This window comes from Sminthopsis crassicaudata, chromosome 1, assembly GCF_048593235.1.
Source record: "Sminthopsis crassicaudata isolate SCR6 chromosome 1, ASM4859323v1, whole genome shotgun sequence".
NCBI classification, from domain to species: Eukaryota; Metazoa; Chordata; class Mammalia; order Dasyuromorphia; family Dasyuridae; genus Sminthopsis; species Sminthopsis crassicaudata.
The window spans coordinates 46,622,067-46,644,133 of NC_133617.1; the positions used below are offsets into that span (position 1 = coordinate 46,622,067).

Sequence of the window (22,067 nt, forward strand, 5' to 3'; positions counted from 1 at the left end):
AAATTGGCCTGAATCACCTCATTATTGAAAAGAGCCACGTCCATCACATAATCTTCTTGTTTCTGTGTACAATGTTCTCTTAGCTGTACTCCACTTTGCATTAGTTCATGTAAGTCTCTCCAGGCTTCTCTGAAAATATCTTGCTAATCATTTCTTAAAAAACAATAATATTCAAGACATTCACTTACAATAACTTTTCAGTCATTCTCCAAATGATGGGCATCCACTCAGTTTACAATTTTTTGCCACTACAAAGAAGGTTGCCACAAACATTATTGCACATGTGGATCCTTTCCCCTTTTTTATGATCTCTTTGGAATATAGACCCAGTAGACCCCCTGCTGGATCGAAGGGTATGCACAGTTTTGCCACAGTGAATGAAAAGTAACCCCTATGTGTCAAATGTATGTTGCTGCTGCTCTTACTCCAGTAAGAAAAGCATTTCCAAAAGTTATGTTGTTACATTCCATGGATGATATCTTGGGATATGCACCTGAGGAGCAAATGTTAAAAGCATGTCTACAAAATATCATAGAAACACTAAGGAACTATAAATTGCACATAGCTTCAGAAAAAATTCAAAGACATGCTCCTTTTCAATATTTAGGATATGAAGTATATTCTAAGGTGCTTACAGTACAAAAACTTTCTTTAAGAACAGCAACTGAATATGGGTCAGTTAGTCCCAATAGACTAGCTCTATTCTGAAGGGAAGGGAGATGGCCTCTATTGCTCTCGGACAATTGAAAGGGAGTTGGGTTCAGATTCCTGAATCCAGAGTGGCAGAGACGGCGTCAGGAGGCCTTCAGATCTTATATTTTTCTCCTGGCATGAACCCCCAAATGAACTAGGGACCTCTCTGAGACCCTTGCCAGCTTGAAGCAATTACAGAAGAAGAGGCCTTTGCCCCTTCACTCCAAATGAATTTAAGAGTAACTGTTCGAGAGGAGAAAATAATGGGAGAACCCCAATACTGTCACAAATTGTGGAGTACCATTGTTGGGGGCGGTAGCCCCCTTTGATATTCCTTGTTTAATCTCCAACTTCCTTTGGGCTAGTTTCGGTTTTCAGCCCCCATTCTAATGATCTGAAATTCTTTTCTGTAGAGAGACTGAAGGAGATAACAACAGAGAATTCTTGTCTTATTTACAAAAACAGAGAATTCTTGTAGTATTGACAAATATTTCCAGAACCTATTGATAACATCTCTGTGCAAACATTGTTTTGATGACTCTAGTTATGTATATAAGGAAGGTTGAAAAATGAAATCTTTGCATTTGGTGTATACCAGCCAATGCCTGTCAACTGACATCCCCTTGCAGGCAGTCTGGTCTTCCTGAAGGCCAAATGCCTGTCTATCCCTTTACTATCAATAAAGATTTTGTTTCCATATAGCATCGAGTAGCAAATTTATTTGCTGCCGACCCCGCCCTTGGTTACTTTGGGAAGGAGAAAAGCAACTGACCCGTCTCGGTTTAGAACCTCAGTTTACTCCTCATCACCATGAGGTAAACGCTTGAGAAAGTCCTTGAACGGGAGAAATTTTCCTTGACTCTCAGAGAACCTCTCCCCTGGGAAAGACCCACCCCAGGGAATCAAGATAAGTAGTTTCATCCTGTTATCCTGAAGGAGACTGCCCACCTCCCATTGATCACTAAGAGAATTCTTTTCTTAGTAAAAAAAGAAATAAACTTTCCTTTTATTGCCATATATACTTGGGTATGTGAATTCTTGTCATGTGGACTTGGACCTGCGTCTCTCTTTGTCTTTCTCTTTTCCTCTCTCCCAGCCCAGTCTCATACCTCATCACTAGTGCCAGAGCCTAGTTCATATCATGGGATCTGATCTATGAGAAGAAATAACTATAACTTTAAAAGGGACACTCAATGGCTCACAAGGACAGCTGAAGAGGAAAACAGTACCTTTCTTGTAGACTTCTTGTGAAGAAGTGGCAAATAAGTTATCCCAACATATTAAATCAAAGTAGATCCCCTGGGAGTGTACATCAGCAGATACTTGTGTGAATAGAAGGGGAGGCTGACAATAACTCTGGACCAACCTAGTCCAGGTGGATCTCTGCTCCTTCCCAAATAAAAGTAAAAGGATCCTTTGGTTTTGGATCAACTGGAATGCTGAAAAAACAAAACAAAAAAAGTAACAAACCATATATTGTGAGGAATGTTTGTGATTATAAAAATAGAATTTAGAATTATTCAGGCTCTCAAGACGACAAGCCTTCGGATCCTGGTCTAAATGGTGCACAGGCAGGCCTTCATCACCCCCTTCCTTTATTGGCAGTACAAGGGTATTTCAATGTGACTAGTTTGGCACAATCACCCCCAGCCAGACACATTGATGAATTTTTTGAATATGTTCAATAGTCTCTAAATTGATATTATATTGTTGCACACTAAAAGAAAGTCCTTTTTTAGTCTGAATCTTTATAGGTTCAACTGACCTCGTGCACCCCACAAAATAGTGGTAAGTTTCATAACATGGGAGGCAAATTAGACACTAGGGCTCCCATAAACCATTTAAATTCCTTTAAAATTGCCTAATGAATCACAGCAATTCCTTTGTATTCTAACATAATCTCTTCCCAATTGGCAGTGGATAATGGCCTCAGGTTTACATAACAATCCCCTTCCCCTCAAAGAGATAGAGGAGTGAGACATTGACAAAGGGAAAGAAAATATGCCGATGATTCAATAGCTATTTTAAGGGGAACACTAAAGTGCATATCTCACTTACTTCCAAGAAGCCCAATTCCTTTTCATACTTCAACATCAAGAAACCATTAGGGATGAGAAAGTCATGTCTACCAAGCAAACAAAGAAAATCCCATTAATAATAATTTTAAATAAGGTCTCCTAACTATATCCATGTTTCCCTTTCCCATTCCCAAGAAACATCCTAGTTTCCAACTGCCTTCCTCCTCCTATCATTGTGACTTTTCATCCCCAGCATCACAACAGGGTACTGACAATTTGGTTTTTATGGATGCCATGGTGATAGGTCTCCAACCTTTGTTCCCAGAATTTCCTTTCCCCAAAAGACAGAAAGTGGGGAAATGATGGATCAGAGTCCAGAGTCTATTCAAAACTGAATATCTAATTAAGGAATATGCAGAATAAAAGGTCTTATGTGTTGCTTCTTATTTGTCCTCTTCAAAAACCCCATCCTGTCTGATTGACGATACCTTGCTAAAAAATGTACTTTTTCCTTATCTGGATGAAAAGACATTCTTCCTTATCTCTTTTTCATAATTTACAATCTTGTAGGTTGTTAGCCTACTAATTAAGCCCAAAATTTTCAGTATATAAAACTCTCCCCAAACTCTTTCTAATTTCAAGAATCCCATATGGAGTCATGTAACTGAGTGTGGGGTTGCAGAAAATTTGGCAACAGTAAAAGGTGTCATGCATTCTACAATAATTTAATTCTTTATGTAAAAATAAACAAGCACATCCATCTCATTAGCATGTAAATTTGTCTTCATCTTTAATAAATAATAAAATTACATGTATGCCAAAATTGTTTTAAAATAAATCTCTTTATGATTTATTATCAGTAAATGTTTCATTTGTATACTATTTTATATAGCATAAAATATACTATTTACATAGGGTTACGTAAAAATTTCTCAGCAAAAATGAGGTTTTTTTCACTCCAGCTTTCTATTTCAGTAATTGCAAATATCTGCTGCCTATTGATTAACATAAGCTGAAGCAATTGCTTTGAGATTGTGTTCATTTTCTGGATCCAACAGAGCAAATTTCTGGGTGGCAGCACACAAATGAATATAGAAAGCATGAGAATATTCATCTAAACTTTTTTTTATAATATCATGGATTTTTTTCTCAATCAGTCATTTGTTGTGCTTCCTGCTCTAGAGCCAAACTATTTAAAACTGTGCTTTGCTACCCCATATAGGATCTTGTTACTGAATGTAGGAGTGAAAAAATTATCATTTGTTATTAGTAATTTTTATTTTATTTTATATATAAAACATATATACCTACAAATATGTTTTATATACCTTTTTTATATACTTATTTAATATACCTATATACCTGAGGTTACATAAAAATTTCTAGAGCAAAAAAGGATCAGGAGAGGAAAAAGTTTAAGAAGCCTTGCTCTAGAGCATATGGAGGATCATTTTCTGCATCAATGAATGTTTCCCAGTCTCTTTTATTAATTATAGTTCCAAATAGGAGGTATTCTGGGCCATGATGTTCTCTCCAACATAGGACTGGACTTTTGCTTTCTTATCCTTTATGAGAAGGGCATCTAATAATTCATCAACATCCTTCCAAGTGGAATTATAGCTCCTTATAATTGAATAATTTTGTGATTTTTTAAAAAAAATTGAGATGCTAGCGTGAAAGGTGTCAGAATTCTAGGGAAATACTAGTGAGAAAAATGTTTCGCAAGTTACCAATTTTATTTTGGGTACTGAATTTTATAGATCATTTCATGATTACTGTGTTTGGAAAGGTACATATCTAAATTAATGTTTGGTTATAAAGAATTGTATTCAGAACAAATGTATTTTCAATGATCTTCAGTGAAAAATTACAGTTTTTTAAATTGGTTTCTATTTTCCATAGGTTCAATGTAGAAATGTAGAAACATCTGCATTTTTTACCTTTGCACTACTTTCTAAGAATGTTGACTCATTCCACTCCTCTCCATTTGAGGTTTGAATGTGTTAAGCTTTTACCTTATGCAGGGCACTATGCTAAGCACTGGGGAAACAAAAAGAGCATTTTCTATCCCCAACAGGTGGGAGACAATATTCAAAAAAACTATACACACATACACATATACATGCACTGACACACACACACAAGATACATACAATGTAAATAGAAGGCAAGCTTAGAGGAGTGGGTGAAGAAGGAGAACTGAGAACAGTCTCCTGTAGAGAACTGCAGATTTAGACTTAATCTTGGAGAAAACCAGGGGAGAGACTAGGACTAGGAATGAGATATGAGGAGAGAGAAGACTCTAAGCATGGGGGAGAGCCAGGAGAAATAAATAAATATCTCAGTCTCTCTCTAGTCATATGTGGTTCCAATGGACACTTCTATGTTTGTTCTACATATGTTCTATGTTTGAATTTTCTCCCCCACTTGTGATGTAGTAAGTTGTGGGAGAAGTTGTCCTTATATCTATTAGTGATAGAAGTTGTTTTTTATCACATATTTAGGAGTGGATATAATTCTGAATCTGCAATCAAGAAGACTTGATTTTAAATCTGCCTCAGATACTTACTGGCTATGTGACTCTGGGCAAACTTACTTAATCCTGTTCACCTTAGTTTCTTCTTCTGTCATATGAGTTGGAGAAGGAAATGAGTAACAACTCCTGTATCTATGCCAAGAAAACTCAAATGGGGTTAAAAAGAGACAGCAATGGCTGAACAGGCAGCTAAGTGATATGACAGATATAATATCAGTTTGGAATTAGAAAAACTCATATTTATGAGTTCAAATCTGGCCCCAAATACTTATTAGGTATGTGACCCTGGCTAAGTCTCATAACCCATTTTTGCTTCATTTTCCCATCTGTAATATAAAGTGGAGAAGGAAATGGCAAACCACTCCTGTATCTTTGCCAGGAAAATCCCAAATTTGGTCACAAAGAGACAGCAATGGCTGAATGACAAATTTGATTAAATGCCTTTGGCTTTGAAATAACATTAATTTTATCTGACTTGGTAAAAGAAACATGTTGGGGGTTGTGAGTAGAGGCTGACTACCCCCAATACACATCTGAGACATTTGTGTAATGAGGGTCTTCAGTGCTCTATCCACTTTGACACCTTATTGCTCTCATTGATTTTGGGATCAAGATCTCTGCTCACTCTTATCCCCTGATATCTCAATCCCTCTTTGGGGCACTCTTGTGGAGTGCCCTATCCCACTCCTCTCTAGGTTGTTCTCCACATTGTCTTTTACCTCATTTATTTTCATTTTCCCTCATTCTGTTTTAGCCAATGGGGAAGTGGGGCAAGTTCTGTCATATTTTGTTCCACTAGAGGGTAGGAGCCTGGGAAAGTGTTCTGTGAAAGGAAGAAAAAACTGCCTAGTTGTGAAGAGGATTTGATCCCTAAGCAGCACAGAAACTGTCTTCAGAAAGAGCAATGGAGATGTGTGAAGCTGAGGATCCAAAGAATCCTGGGCTGGCAGAATTGGGTGGGTAAATATGAATTCAAGAGTACCAGTGATTTGGCAAGGTAGGGGTCAGGGCCATGTAGGGAATGGACCAGGGAGGGCTGGTGGGGAGGACCCTCAGCTTCCAGGCCAGAGCACTTGGGTTCTCCTCATGTTAGGCAAAGGAGAGTCCAGAAGTAGCATGAAATATAGGACAGAAAGATATCCTGTCCAGGGACCAGGAATGCATTTGCCCATTGCTTACCTATTTCCTCTCATATTGATGAGGGTGGAATAGCAGAAATCATGTCTGATCATTTTATGTAGATGAGGATGCACTGATGCCCTCTGGATGGAGCAACTTTAGCCTCAGAACTCAGAGCCTGAGAAGATTTCCAGGTATGTGGACCAATAAGGAGTAAAGAGGTACTGTGGAGACCATAGTCATAGGACTAAGAGACAGGACTTTTGGGCCCTAGAGAAGAGCATAGACAGCAAAGGGCTCTAAGCTGGACTCTCAGGGTTCCTACAGGAGCAGTTTAGAAGGATAGTTGTCAGGATAGTAATTCAATTCAACTTAATTCAGTTCAGTCCAATGTTCTCCTCTTTCACCTCCCCCTTTTTCACTCTCTAATTTCCTTCAAAGCTTAGCTCAAACTTCCCCTTCTCCATGTAAACTTCTTATTTCCCCAACTGCTAGTATGTTGCTCTTTGAAATTATGTTGTATTAATTTGCTGTTTTGCATTGCAGGTGTGCATGTATGTATACAGTGTATACATGTGTGTGGACCATACATGCACACATGCCTGTGACTATTTGCACATACATTTGCTTATAACAATACACTTGTACACTTGAATAGAAACACATATGTATATATGTGCATATATATATGCAAATATATGTGTATTCCCTTAGCATATAAACTCCTTAAGAAGAAGCATTCTTTATTTTTGTTTTAATGGAGGTTAACGCCTAGAGAGCCAGCCTTAAATATTGGCAGATCTGAGTCCAGCCTTCCCCCAAGCCCAAACACATTCTAGCTCAGTGATCCCGGGCAAGTAATGGGATCTCTCAGGACTTTAGTTCCCAATTCAAAAATGGGGTGCTAGGGGGCAGCTAGGTGGCGCAGTGGATAGAGACCAGCCTTGAATTCAGGATGACCTGAGTTCAAATTTGATCTCAGACACTTAACACTTCCTAGCTGTGTGATCCTGGGCAAGTCACTTGACCCCAGCCTCAGGGAAAAAAAAAAAAAGGGATGGTAGCATCTATTATGCTATTAGTGAAAGTAAAAAAAAAAAGCAGGAGTATTGAACTTGATCTCAGATCAAGCAAAAGCAAAAATTGATCTAATTAAAAAAGATAAGGAAGGAAATGATATCTAGCTTAAAGGTATCATAAAAAGTGAAATAATATCAATACTAAATATATATGTACCAAGTGATATAGCATCCAGATTCCTAGAGAAGTTAAGAGAGGGCGCAAGAGAAACAGACAGCAAAAATGGGATGCTAACTGCATGTGGAACCATGAAATGAAATTGGGAAAGAATTAACAAAATAAATAAAAATACAATAAAACATAGATACCATAACAGTTTAAAACTAGGTCAGAATGGGGGTCAGCTGAGCCATTCCTTGGTCCCAAAGGTGATCCCCCTACACCTGCTCCAGACAACTATAAGGCTCTTTAGATTGACAGAAAGGCACCAACTTCCTTTGGGAGAAGGAATCTCCCTCTCCCAGTGAAACCACAAGTTCAGTTCCTCTCCCCCATCCCTGCCATGGGCTCACAGTAGATGCTTAATAAATGTTTGTTAATTTAATTCAATTTCACAAGCAGATCCCCTGGGAACATAGGTTAAAGAGCTATCTCAGAGGGCTTTCTGGAAGAGAAGGGCTAGAAGAACTCTGATTGGGGGCCAGGGTGGCTCCTGGTGGGTAGAAGCATCATGGGATACAGGCTAGACATGACAAGGCTACAAAGATAATAGTAAGAGTCATCATGGCTAGCACTGCTAGAAGGTGTACAGAGCCTTACTTATGTGTCTCAATAACTTGCGGATGTCGGAGTTAATATTATCCTCATGTTACAGATGAGGGAACTCTGGGTCCCATAGTTAAGCAGTAAATGGCTATGGCTGAATTTGAATGCTGAACTTCCTGAGGCACTATTGCAGTGATGTATCTCCTGCATCATCGAGCTGCTTCTAAGATAGTTGATAGTTTCATAGATCCAAAATGATTTTTTCTATTCTGGGTCTGGGTAATATGATAGAAGAGCTTAGGGAAGACTTCCCAGGGTCTGGGGGCCAAGTGGCCTTGGGTTCTCCCCAACACTCCGTCCTTGCAGTTTCCTGGCTGACTCGCCTGGGCTTCCTGATGATGATGTTCTTCGTTACCCTTTCCTTCATCCTCAGCATCATTATCCTGTCCCGAGGTAAGAACCATTTCCAGGGAGATTAATGGGCTGGGCAAAGGGGAACTTCTATTTCTGATCTTTCTCATGGGACTTGGGAGATAGAGAAGAGGGGGGATGGTGAAGAGTAGAAAGAGCATTGTAACTAGAGTAAGAGACTCTGAATTCTAACCCTGCTACTGCCAAGTATTAGCTGTGTCATCTGGAGCTGGTATAATCTGAATTCTGACCCTGAGTTTTCTTAATTTCAAAGTGAAGTGGCTGGATTATCTTTAGCTTTTTAGCCTATGCTAATATAGGAATCTGTGCTGCTGGGTGTCTGGGTATTTGGGGCTACTCTGCAAGAGCGGAAGCCGGCTTGGATCCCCAAAGTCAGGCTGAATTGGGGGCCAGGCCTGAGCTCCCTGTCTTGAGTGAGATTGCCATACTATTAGAGAGGGCAACATCAAAGCGAGATCGCGGCTTAGGGGCCAATTCTGCCATTGATTCCAGAGGAATGGAAGCTTGTTTGAAATTGGGCTTTCCTCCTTACCCTGGACTCCTCAGGCTTCCATTAAATGAATATTACTCCAATGGACCCAATTCTACTTTATCTTCCAGTCTTTCAGAATCAAAGTCAGTATAACTTGGAGCATGAAACAATCCTGAAGAAACTGAACCAGCTCTCTACCCAAATGAAGGATGATTGGGGTAAGACCAGGAACTGGGGAAAAGATTCTGGTCTTAGTGGAAAGAATCAACCACTAGGTGGAGGGCTCAGAGACTTGCAGCAAGGAGGGACACAGAAGGACATTGGGGATTTTTAGGGAAGAGACTTCTTGAGTTATGGGTTGGAGCAGATGACCTTTGACATCCATCTCAAGTCTGAGTGTCTAGAGATCCAGAGGACAAGAAAGACCTGAACAATTGGATTCTCCAAGGAAGGGGAGACAGCCAGGAACAAGATTCAGCCTGGGCTTTCCAAAGAACGAGATGTTCATCTTTCTGACTTCCCTATTCCTCCCTCCCTAGATTTGAGGGCCAAAGAAAAACTTGAAGTTTCCCAGCTCATTGAACAACTGAACGAAACCTTGAGTAAGGATACCTGGGCATCTGGGAATGACTGGGGAATAAGAGAATAGGAATTGTACTTGTGTCTATCCAAAAAGGTCTGAGTTCAGTGGTCAGGTAAGGGAGCCAGGACTCTTGGATCCCTTGACAAGTCCTGCTTGTTACCCAAAGTCAGTAAAATTTGGAGCATGAAACAATCCAGAATAAACTGAGCCAGGTCTATGCCCAGATGACAGATGGTTGGGGTAAGGTCAGGAACTGGGGAAAAGACATCTGGTCTTAGTGGAAAAAATCAACCATCAGGTGGAGGGCTCAGAGATTTGCAGCAAAGATGGTCACAGGAAAAGCACTGGGGGTTTCTGGGGAAGGGATTTTGGGAGCTGTGTATTGGAGCAGATAACCTTTGACATCCCTCTCAAGTCTGAGTGTCTAGAGATCTAGAAGACCAGGAAGAAATGAACAACTGGATTCTGCAAGGAAGGGGAAACAGCCAGGAACAAGATGCAGCCTGGGTAGGACATCTGGGCTCTCCAAAGAGCAAAGATGCTCATCTTTCTGACTTCCCTATTCCTCCCTCCCTAGATTTGAAGGCCAAAGAAAACCTTGACATTTCCCAGCTCATTGAACAACTGAACAAAAACTTGAGTAAGGATACCTGGGCATCTGGGAAAGACTGGGGAAGTAAAAGAACAGGAATTGTACTTGCGTCTATCCAAAAAGGTCTGAGTCCAGTGGTCAGGAAAGGGAGCCAGGACTCTTGGATCCCTTGACAAGTCCTGCTTGTTACCCAAAGTCAGTATAATTTGGAGCATGAAACAATCCAAAAGAAACTGAGCCAGCTCTCTGCCCAGATGACAGATGGTTGGGGTAAGACCAGGAGCTAGAGGAAAAACATCTGGTTTTAGTGGGAAGAATCAACCACCAGGTGGAGAGCTCAGAGATTTGCAGCAAGGAGGGACACAGAAAATATAGTGGGAGCTAGAGAAGGGACTTCTTGAGTTGTGGGTTGTAGCAGATGACCTTGAAATCCCCCACAAATCTAAGTCTCTAGAGATCCAGAGGAGCAAGAATACTTAAATAACTGGGTTCTCTAAGGAAATGGAGACTGCCCAGGCAGGAGAGCTAGGCTCTTCAAAGAACAGAGATGTTCATCCTTCTGATTTCCTTATTCCTCCCTCTCTAGATTTGAGGACCAAGGAAAAAATTGAAGCTTCCCAACTCATTGATCAACTGAACAAAACCTTGAGTAAGGATACCTAGACATTTGGGAAAGACTGGGGAACTAAAAAGAACAGGAATTGTACTTGGGGCTATCCAAAAATGTCTGAGTTCAGTATTTGGGAGAGAGAGCTAGGACCCTTGCGTCCCTTGCCAAGTCCTACTCATTACCCAACATCAATATACTTTCGATCATGAAGCAATTCAGAAGAAACTGAGTCTACTCTCTGTCCAACTGACAGATGATTGGAGTAACATAGTGAACTTGGGGGAAAAAAAATCTGGTTTTAGTGGAAACAGTCAAGCGCCAGGTGGAGGGCTCAGAGATTTGTAGCAAGGAGGGACACAGGAAAGGCACTGGGGTTTCTGGGAAAGGGATTTCTGGAGCTGTGTGTTGGAGCAGATGACATTTGACATCTCTCTCAAATCTAAGTGTTTAGGGATTAAGAGGAGCAGGAATACCAGAACAACTGAGTTCTCCAAGGAAGGAGAAACAGCCAGGAGCAAAATCCAGCTTGGGCAGGACATCTAGGAAAAGTGTTCATTCTTCTGATTTCTATCTATTCCTCTCTCTCTAGACATGAGAGCCAAAGAACAAAATGAAGCTTCCCTGCTCATCAAACAACTGAACAGAACTTTGAGTAAGGACACTGGTACAACTGGGAAAGACCAAGAAACTAAAGAGAACAGGAATTTGTACTTGGGAATATCCAAAAAAGTCTAATTTCAGTGGTCAGGAGAGGGAGTCAGAACCTTTGGCTCCCTTGCCTAATCCTACTTATTACCCACAGGCACCCTTTGCCATCCATGTCCATATAAGTGGGAGTTCTATAAAGACAGTTGTTACCTCTTTTCTGTGAACCAAAATTCATGGGAGGAAGCCAGAGAGATGTGTAAGATAGATGGTTCTGACCTGGTCATCATCAGCTCTTCAGAGGAACAGGTGAGTTGTTTTCTCAGGCCCAAATCCCTGGATCCCAGGATTCCTTTTAATCTATATTTTTGTAGGCAAACAATTTTCCTTCTATGAGCCTCATCTGTTTTCTTATCTGCAAATTGAAAGTGTTGCATTGGTTGGGCTTTAAAGATGCCTTTTAACTCCAGATTTATATCATTTACAATGTGCAAGAAGAGTTAGCTTTTGTTTCATTTGCAGAATGCCAGAAAATAGAACAAGAATAGATGAAGTAGGGGTGGAAATAAGTTTTGGGAAATCAAAGAGGTTTGGGAAATGCAAGAGAGAAAGAACTTCATAATCTGACCTATCTAACCATGAAAGCAGATGGTGCATGAGACAGTGAACTTCTGGGAGTGCTCAGAGCAGCTTAGAAAGCCCAAATCAGGGATGTTGGATCCTCCAGAGGAGTGAAGGTCTATCTGACCTCTGGGGTTGTCCCAGCCCTCAAATCCCCCATGAGAATGTACTGGTTGACCAACTGAAATGAGAAATGGGTTTGACATTGCAACATCTGCTTACAGAAGCTTTGCTCTATGGGGCAATCTCCCTCCCTTTCACTGCTTTGGTTCCCTTCCTTCAGCTACAAAATTCTGGGGAGAGGAAAAGATATAGATGAGCCCTAAGATCCATGCTGATTCTCAGTGCTATGAACCTGAGTCTCTTCTTATTGTTCCTCCTATCCCTGGGAGCTTTTAGCTCCAGTAGAAGTGAGACTTCTATCCTGTCCTCCCATTCCCTCTTTACACTCAAATGGTCCAGTCTCCATTTCTCAGATCTCTGAGCAGAACACTCACTCCTTTATTCAACTTCCCTTTTTAAAGCACTGTCTTGAGCCCCGCATTGTCTTAAGCATTGGGAATATAAGGGCAAAAGAGAAACAATCCCTGCTCTCAAGAAGCTTATATTTGGACAGGCTAGACCATGCACACAAAAGAGATACAGGTCAGTTTGAGGGAGGAGGGGCCCTGGGGCAGGCTTCACATGCAAGATAGTGCGGAGGAAACTGGGCACCCCAATGGGGTAGAGGCATGGCAGGAGGGTTTTGCAGGGATGGGGACACAATGCAAAGGCACAGAGATGAAAAATGGAATGTTGAGGATGAGGAATAGTAACAAGATAAGCGTTCTGAACTATAGAGGCCACAGAGTGGAGGGTTGGGTGATTAGCTGGCAAGTTTCTTCAGAATTATTTGTTCTTACTACTTTCTCTTTACCTCCATTTTCTATCTCTAACTGGGACCCCATTGTCACTCCCAGTCACTTGTGGCTCAGCCCTGACAATTCTGTGTTCCAAGTGGAAGGTAGTATGAAAGAAACTGAATGTGAGGGTTGCAGAATTATGATTTATTATTAGTAAATGTTTGATTTATATACACATTTTATATCTCTAATACTGAAGGGCAGGTAAAAATTTCTCAGGTGAAAAGGTGTTGCAAAGGGGGAAAGCCTAAGAAGCCTTGATCTAGAGGCCCAGAGCAAAGGAATGAGCATTCAGGCATAGTTAGGGAAAGAAGTTGCAGTGGGTCATGAAGGGAAAGGAACTGGTATTCTGGGTGGGAGGCAGGAATGGGACACAGGGATTGAGACTGGAGAGTAAAGAACTGATGAGCTTTGGCTGAGAATGATGCTGGAAGACTGGCTCAGAAGAGGATTTTACATTAAATGATGATCTCTATAGGAACAAAGGATGCTTAGCCAGGGAAGAACATAGATGCTGCTTTCAAGTACTAGAAAGGCTAGCATGTGGAAGACAGTCCATCAGTCTTGTGTCTGATCCCAGAGGACAAAATTAGGAGCAATGGGCAAATGGGTTATTTATACCAAGAAAAATCATCCTAAGAATGAGTTACTGACAAGTAAAATGGTCTTCCTTGAGAGGTGGCAGGCTCTCTCTCCCTGAACATTCTTGAGAAAGAGCTGGTTACTGCCTCTGTGACTCTGGATAAGCCATTTTCACCTTGTTGGGGAGTTTCCTCCTTTGAAAAGAGGTTGGAGAAGATGTCACCAATGTCTCTTCTGGTGCTTTGTCTGTGATCATATGATCATTTGTCTTGATATTTCAGAGGACATTCAGGAATAGGTTAGACAGGATCATCTCTGAGATCTGTTCCAACTGAGGTTCTGTGATTTGGGGTTTGGAGTAAATGAGAGATGCCTTGAAACCAGACAAGTGAAGGAGGCAGGGTGGCTCAGTAGTCAGAGTGCTGGATCTGGAGCCAAAGGAGCCTGGTCACTTGCTGCCTGGGTGACTTTGGACAAGGGGTTGGCCTTGGTCTTCAAAGTCCCTTCTAATTCTGAAGTTATAACTGTTAGGTCATCCTTTCTGGAGAAGAAAATGGCAAACCACTCCAGTATTTTTTGTCATTGTTAAAAATAGCATTTAAAAATTTTCTTTTTTACTTAAAAACCAAAAAAACAAACAAATCCAGAAACCAAACATGCAAAAAGAGGCTGACATAACCCATGCATCTAGATGGGATGAGAGAGGCTCTCTCTCTTTCTGAGCCTTCTCTTCCTAATGCTACCCACATGATCCATACTGCTGCCCCTCAGTGGCAAGAAGTCATACCCAGAGCTGTGGCTACAGAGGCACGGCATCTCTACATGGCACAAGTCATTACCACCCTCTCCACAGGCACATTCATTCAGGCTAGCCCATAGTGTGTGCTAGTGAACTCCAAGGAGCCTGAGAATCACTGAGCACAGGGAGGAGATTCATAGCCTCATAGCCCCACAGGAACTCACACATGGATGCTGGAAGCAAGTCATCTCCCCTGGGGGCACACAGACTCTTGTGGGCTGCAGAGATCAGAGCTCCCAAACACCTTAGAGAAGAGCTAGCCCAGTCTTCTCACTTTACCAAGTGTCCCCAAATGCCCTTTTACCAAGGCCCAAAGAAGGGAAGAGGATGCCCCAAAGGTTCATGAGCAGCCTTTAGGGGAGCTAGGATCTGAATCCAGCTGTTCAAACTCAGAGAAGCTCCTCACTGGGAGGAGCAATGGGTTCAGAGCCCACCTCATATGCATCCTTAGCTGCATGATGCTGCCTAAGTATTTTTATCTCTCTCAAACAGTTCCTTTATCTGTAAGATGTAGAGAATGATGGGTTCTGCTTTAGAGGATTATCTGGAGGCTCAAATAAATGAAGTAACATGGGAAGTACTTTACAAACCTGAAAGTGCTGTATAAATGCTAGCTGCTGTTGTTGCTGCTATTGTTGTTGCTGTTGTTACTGCTGCTGTTACTGTTGGTATTGTTATTGCTATTGTTGCTGCTGTTGCTATTGTTGTTGCTGCTGCTATTGTTGCTCTTTTATTGCTATTGTTGCTGTTACTGTTGTTGGTGTTGTTGCTATTAGTGGTGGTGTTACTGCTGTTGCTGATATAGCTGCTGTTGTTATTGCTATTGGTATTATTACTGCTGGTTGTGCTGCTGCTGCTGCTGCTGCTGCTGCTGCTGCTGCAATAGTTTTCTCTCTAGTAGTTTGGTTCTGGGAAAAATTGTCTTCCTGTGAGTGCCCTCAGATATCCTACTGAATGGTTGAAGACTTTGGTCTCTGGGAGTCAGAGGAAAGAGTTCTAATATCTACTGCACTCTTGTGTTTCCCAGAAATACCTGAAGCAGAAGAGTGACTTCAGACATCAGTGGTGGTTGGGCCTCAGTGACAAGAAGAAAGAGGGGACCTGGCACTGGGTGGATGGAACAACTCTCGAGCAGTCGTAAGTCACTGGCAGCAGCCAGAGCCCAAGGGGGTAAGGGTGGTGAAACAAGTGTTTTTCCCTTCCTTAAGAGCCTCACAGAAAACCCCATCCCCTTCTGGCTGAAGCCTGAAACTCAAGCATCAGAATGGAGTTCAGGCACCAGAAGCCAACAGCTCCCAGCCTCATTATTGTAGAGTCAAGGGAAATCCCAAGCAAGGCCCACCAATTCCCTTTGACTGTGAAGGTCATTGTTTTCCTTTGATTAATTAATACCACCTTCAGTGTTTCCACCATCTCCTTCTCTCTACCACAATATTCTCTCCCCAGTCAGTCTCCACTTCAGGAAATATCTTTCTTCCCCACCCAGTCCTTATCCTTCCCCATTATAAGTTTCTTCTCCAGTCAGCATCTTCCCCTGACAATGTTTCCTATGCCCACATTCATCAACTTCTCTCTCCAGAAACAATGCCTTCCCTCCAAGCTTGTTTAGAACTTTGATCTCTCAAATGTTCAGTGGGAAGAACACTGACTTTGGGGTCAGAGTTCTTGAGTACAAATTCTACCACTGATACGTACCACCCTAGATGTTGTGTAAAATCCTGGGCAAGCCATTGGACTTCTTTCCATCTCAGTTTGCTTTTCTGTGTAAAGTGTGTGTTACCCATGCAAGATGAGTATATACATGTGAACTGTCTAAATATGGCTCATGGGGAGGTTCTGGTAGAAAACCCTGGATTTTTGTCCATCCCTCTTCAAGGGAGATTTTGATTCCTGCCTGTAGAAAAGACCATGAGGCTGGTTTCTTGGTTCTCTAAAAGGCGGTACTAGTTTTATCTCTTTGTCATCCCCTCCATATTGCTGATTTGGCCACCCAATATGTTTTTTAAGGTTCATAAGCAGCAAGCCACCAGCTTCCTTGATCATTATCCCTTGAACAGGGAAAGATGTCCTAGGTTTGGACTCCCTAGGTTAGGTCTTTTCCATCAAATGCTAATTACACAAATAAATTCTGTCACAAATAATGAATAATGACTAATCCTCAGCAGATAATGAACAAAATCAGAATTCTCCAGATTTAACTATATCACAAAATACACAAGGGCAAAGAAGTTCTTGATTAGGAGTAAGCCAAGAACTCACTCAACCGAGAAAGCCTCTGCTCTTAGTCAAAGCAAAACTGAAATCTCTAGGTTGGGCTGAAAATTAGGGATATATTGAGGTGCTGGCATTCCCTGCATGTTTGCAACTTTCAAAGTCTCTCTCTCTCTCTGTCTCTCTCTCTCTGTCTCTCTCTCTCTCTGTCTGTCTCTCTCTGTCTCTCTCTCTCTCTGTCTCTCTCTCTCTCTCTCTCTCTCTCTCTCTCTCTCTCTCTCTCTCTCTCTCTCTCTCTCTCTGAAGTTGGTTCTAAAGAGAGTAGGGAACTATATATGACTCCAAGCAGGATAGGAAAATGTCCTAATTGCAAAACTTTTGTACCAATTCTACCTTTCTCAGTTGTGTAAGGTCATGTCATCATTCATTCCACTTTATGCAAAGTGCTTAAATAGAAAACCAGGATTACATGTGTTAAAAGATGTTGGATTAGATAAACTTGGAGATGGCCAAATCTAAATTTATGATCATATGATTCTACTGACTTCTTGAACATTCAGAAGGGAACAATGTCTCAAAAATAAGTCCAAAAGCTCAGAGTTTTGTCATATGGGAAAACACAACTTTCCCTTTAGGGGGTTATATGGAAGGGAGAATTCATAATGAATCCTTGAGAACCTTTAATGCGGAGATGCCTTTGAATTGTGAAAGAAGCTCTCCTTTTCTTCTTTCTCAAACCCATCTATGTGTACAAATAAGTATTTCTTTAGCTCTTCTCAGCTATCCAGATTTCCATATGCCTGGGAAGCTCAGGATCTTTGGGGTGCAAACATGGTAAACTCCTGAGACTTCCCAGGGAAGGACAATTTGAGACAGGTAGGGATGGCAGAAAGCAAGAATAGGATGGGGAATGGATTGGGCCCTTCCATATCAGAATTATCTAAGGTTATAAGTGTATGTTTAAGGTGTGTGTGTGTGTGCGTGTGTGTGTGTGTGTGTGTGTGTGTGTGTTCTGATGATGGGGAGATGAAGAAGGAGTGAATGGGGGAGCTTGATGCCTCATTTGAGGACCAGAGCAGCTTTTGCCTAGTTGGGGAGAATAAGGACAAGGTGTCAATGCCTGGTGCTGAGTGACTACTTCAGTGTGGGAGAGGTGAGGATTGCTCACTAAGAGGCTAATGTTCACAGCTTTTGGAATGAGGGAGAACCCAACAATTCTGGTGATGAGGATTGCTGTGAGCTGACCTCTAAGGGTTGGAATGATGCACCTTGCAGCAAGATGAACAACTGGATCTGTGAGAAGGAAGCTTTCTCTTGCCTAAAACCCTGAGGTGCTCCAGGGATTGGAGGGTGGGTGGGAGTAATGGTAATAACTGTACCTGGATAGAAGAAGAATAGATGGGGCTAGGGACCAGGACTCCAGGCTACATTCTGCCCGGACATCACCCTCCACTTTTGTATCTCAGTTTATCCTTTTGTGAATTCTGGCCCTCATTTTTTGTCATGAGGCTAAAGTTCCCTGAGATTTCCCTAAATAAATATTTCCCCTACACTCTCTCCTATACTAATCACCATGTCTTTGATTGTCACCTTTATCTAGCTGATTCCCAGGACTACATCTCTCATAAGCTTGCTCCCTTCCTTTCTGACCATTTTGTTTGTGGCTGACCATTCATCCCTGTCTGAAGATTTTGCTTCAATAAAATAAATGATTTTCCTCCTATCTTGTGTATATTTTTGTAAAAGAGTTCCCAATGTAGAATACCTGGTACATAATTCTTCCCTAATAAATGCCTGTTGATTAATTGTGTTGGGGGAATTATATTGGAAACGGGATGGAAAAAGCACTGGATTTGGAATCAGGAGCCTGTGTTTGAATCCAGACTCTGATATGTAGTATATGTGTGATGCTATGGATCTCAGTTTCTTCATCTGTAAAATGGAAATAGTAATACTTACACTACCTCTGCAGCTTGGTTGTAAAAGAAACATTTTCTTGGTTGCTCCCTATTTGAAACTTTTGAAACTCACAAGGTCATAGCTGATGAGGTAAATACTTAATGAGGAGGTCTATACCTCATTAAAATTAGGATTAATTGAGGTCTAGTGGCAGGATTGGGGTACAGGGAGTTGCATGGAGCTCCCCTGCATCCCCTTTGGATTCAGTGCAAGAATACAAAGTTAAATCAGATCTTGTGGCGGCGAGAGTCCCCTGTAAATAAATTTACAGGCCCGAAAACCTGGATTGATAAAAAGAGGTTTATTGCAGAGTTTAGAAGCAAGGTTAAAGTCTGGTTAGAAAAAGGCATTAGAGAGAGGAAGAAATACACCATAAGTGGTGGCGGGACAGAGAGTCTGCAAAGCACGGTTGCCTGGCATGTTTCAACTCTCTGCCAAGGGATGATTCCAACTTGGCTTTTTTATCTGCTTGAAGGGGCATATGGGTGGAGCCCAGGTTGATTCCTCAAAGGCCAGAACCCACCAGGTGGGGGTTGGGCTATCTGAGCAGATTATTAGAATGGGAGCTGAAAACCCAAGCCAGCTCAGATCTGGTGGGGGCTGGGTACAGCCCAAACTGGCTCAGATATGGATCTTTCCCTTAGGAATACAAAAGGGTGGTTTTGACCAGATTTTGTAAATTAAAGGTCAGTCCCAAAGGAATTTGTAGATTAGACAAGGAATCTTAAAGGGGCTATTGCCCCCATCAATAGCCATTTCTAATGGAATTAAAAGGAATGGTGAAGCCTAAAACTTAATATCTGGTACTCAACAAGGGCCATCTTAATATTCAAAATCACCTTCCCTCATCCAAAAGTGATAAGGAAAAAGAAAAAGACAAAGAAAAGCAAGCTTCCTTTCTCAGAAAGAATGCTTAGTTCCTATACCAATCCCATAGCACATATGAGTGATTTGAGCCAGTCCTTCAGTAGTTACTGTTTGATAATAAAACAAAATGAATTTCTTATATGTCATTCAGCAATTAATAACAACTAAACAATTTACTTAGCTATGGCAGAAATCTGGAGGATTAGAAAAGAACCTTCAAATAGCTCACAAGCTAATGTGTAGGTACTGAGCACTTCTTGAGACAATTCAGCTGAGAGAAGCTCCCTGGCCCATAATAACCCAACAATCAAGCTTCCATGTATGTGATCTTGTAGCTACTTTGTTCTTGGGTGATAAGGAAGTGATGTCAACAGTCTAAGCTTTAGACACCAGAGCCAAGCAAGTCTGCAAGAAGGTCTATAGCTTTTTGAAGAAAATGTAGCCCAACTTTCATGAGGGGAGGAGTTAGGATATTGCTAGACCACAACATGAAACTCCACAGAGATTAAGAACCTGAGGTTGATTGGAAAGCATTCCTTTACCTTTCACCATTATGTGAACAACCAAATTGTTTAAGTAAAAATTCTTCCATGGTCACTTAACTGGGGTTTGGACAACATTTCCTAAGTGGAGAATGCAAAGACTTTTCAATTGGTTCATGTACTATAAGCAATCCTTTTCAGGTCCAGACAAATTTCCTCTGGGTTTTTATTCCAAAGGACTCTGCAAATTTCCTCCAGTGGATCTTTGCCATTATAAAGCTACTTCTACTAGATTCCCAGATTCATCCAATGAGAAGATAAGTAGGTGCAATTTGAGATACAAGAAAAACAAAGTCAAAAAAGCCTTAAACATCCCAAAATGAAGAATTAATCACTAAGAACTGATTCCTCAGGAATTTCTAACAAGAGGACTTGGATCTCACAATAAGATCAACAATCTACTTAAATGCAAAATAAGAGCCTTGAGCACCAGATAAGTGCTATTAGTGATACAAAATCTTATATTAGCATCAATGTCAGCACTTATCCAGGATTCAGTAAATTTATAGCAGCATCTGCAAATTTATATCAGTACATAAACATGGAATTAACCAACAAATATAAAAGTCTACAAAAATTAACTCAAAAAACAACTGAGAAAACACACCAAAAAGGGTGGGGAAAATGACTTGTAGAGTGACAGCCTTAAAAAGAGATAAAAACATGTGACAGTTTTCTAAGATGGATCCTGAAAACTATCATTTCCGTTATTAATAATATCCCAGGTGAAGAATGTTTTCAGTGGGATTGTCACAAATGTGAAGGATCCAGTTTTCTTCCAGGAGAGACTCCACATGAAGGATCCTCTGGCCTTACTCTTCCAGAGAAAGACTTGTCACTTCTCCCTTTCAGGATCCTAAGGATATCCCTAATGACAATGCTATGGCTTTTTCCAATGCTATTGAATAGGGCTCCTTTGCCAAAATATTAGCAACTAGCAATTAACCAATTTATGACCAATTAACCAATGAACATCATTGAACTTTTACAAAGTGAGATGTACTGTGAAGATAAAGCAAGAATAGAAGTTACAAACTTGGGACCACACTCTCCCTTAGATTACCTCATCTCCTAGGAAGAGTGGGCTCAGAGTTAACAGGATTTCTGCATAACATTCACTCCACCATGTTAATTTCCAAATGTGCCATTATTCTTAGATGAGTCTTCATTGGGATGAGTCCATAATTAACTCATTAGTGGTTGGGTCCCTCAGAATATTCCACTGGGCTATGTTTTTCTAGTCACAAAATCCCACATGGATTCCATCAGCAAAGGACTATGTCTTTTTTTTTTCTGAAGACCAGACCAACTCATTGGAGTAGCTATATGTGAACATATATTTTGAACCACTGTAAATACCAAAGATAATTTGCTAAGGTATTGAGCTGTTGTAAAACACACCAGTTAAGGAAGTAGCGATACTGAAGACTTGCTCTGTTGGCCATTCATTGATTGCAGGGAGTGGTGTTAGAAGAGAAGGTGGCCCCCACACAGGAATCTCATCATAAACGTACCCTGAGAAGTAGATGTCTCAATTAGAGGTCTGAAAAGGGGAAGAGTAGACGACAAACACTAGATAGCTGAATGACATGAGTGTTAGTTACTCAGCTACTCTGTGACTGTGGGAGATGACATAGTTGGGGACACCTGGTGCACTAAGTAGCAGGAGTAGAAACAGAACAGTAGGAAAACTCCAGAGGGATGTAGACCAGTACTAAAGAGACAGTCCCTTAGTTCAGTAGTCAGATTTATATAGTAAATGCTAAATTGTGCCTGTATTGGCCCATGCTAGGGCTCAGGTGGAGCTCTATAAAGTTTTGCTGAGTGTGGTCTGAGAAACAGCAGAGTTCAATTCAATAAGCAGTGGCAAGGGCAGCCACTAGGTGGTGCAATAAGTAAACAGGGCTGGCCTTGAAATCAGCATGAGGGGCAGCTAAATGGCAGAATGAATAGAGCAGTAGAACCTGAGTTCAAATCCAGTCTCAGAAACGTAACAGTTATTAGCTATGTGACCTTTGGCAAGTCACTTAACTCCAATTTCCTTGCCAAAAAACCCAGTAAATTGAAATCAGATTGAGCTGAATTTAAATCTCACCTCA

General features: G+C 41.2%; 1 protein-coding gene across 1 annotated transcript; it reads left to right on the top strand.

The window, feature by feature from the left end:
• Positions 1-6,056: 6,056 nt before the first annotated feature.
• Positions 6,057-18,323, top strand: CD209 (CD209 molecule). Its single transcript, XM_074300927.1, has 11 exons — positions 6,057-6,203; positions 6,489-6,560; positions 8,518-8,604; positions 9,184-9,273; positions 9,595-9,657; positions 10,216-10,278; positions 10,817-10,879; positions 11,430-11,492; positions 11,643-11,794; positions 15,417-15,526; positions 17,789-18,323. The coding sequence occupies exons 1-11, from the start codon at positions 6,152-6,154 to the stop codon at positions 17,928-17,930; spliced, it is 957 nt and encodes a 318-aa protein (XP_074157028.1). The 5' UTR covers positions 6,057-6,151; the 3' UTR covers positions 17,931-18,323.
• The last annotated feature ends 3,744 nt before the right edge of the window (positions 18,324-22,067 follow it).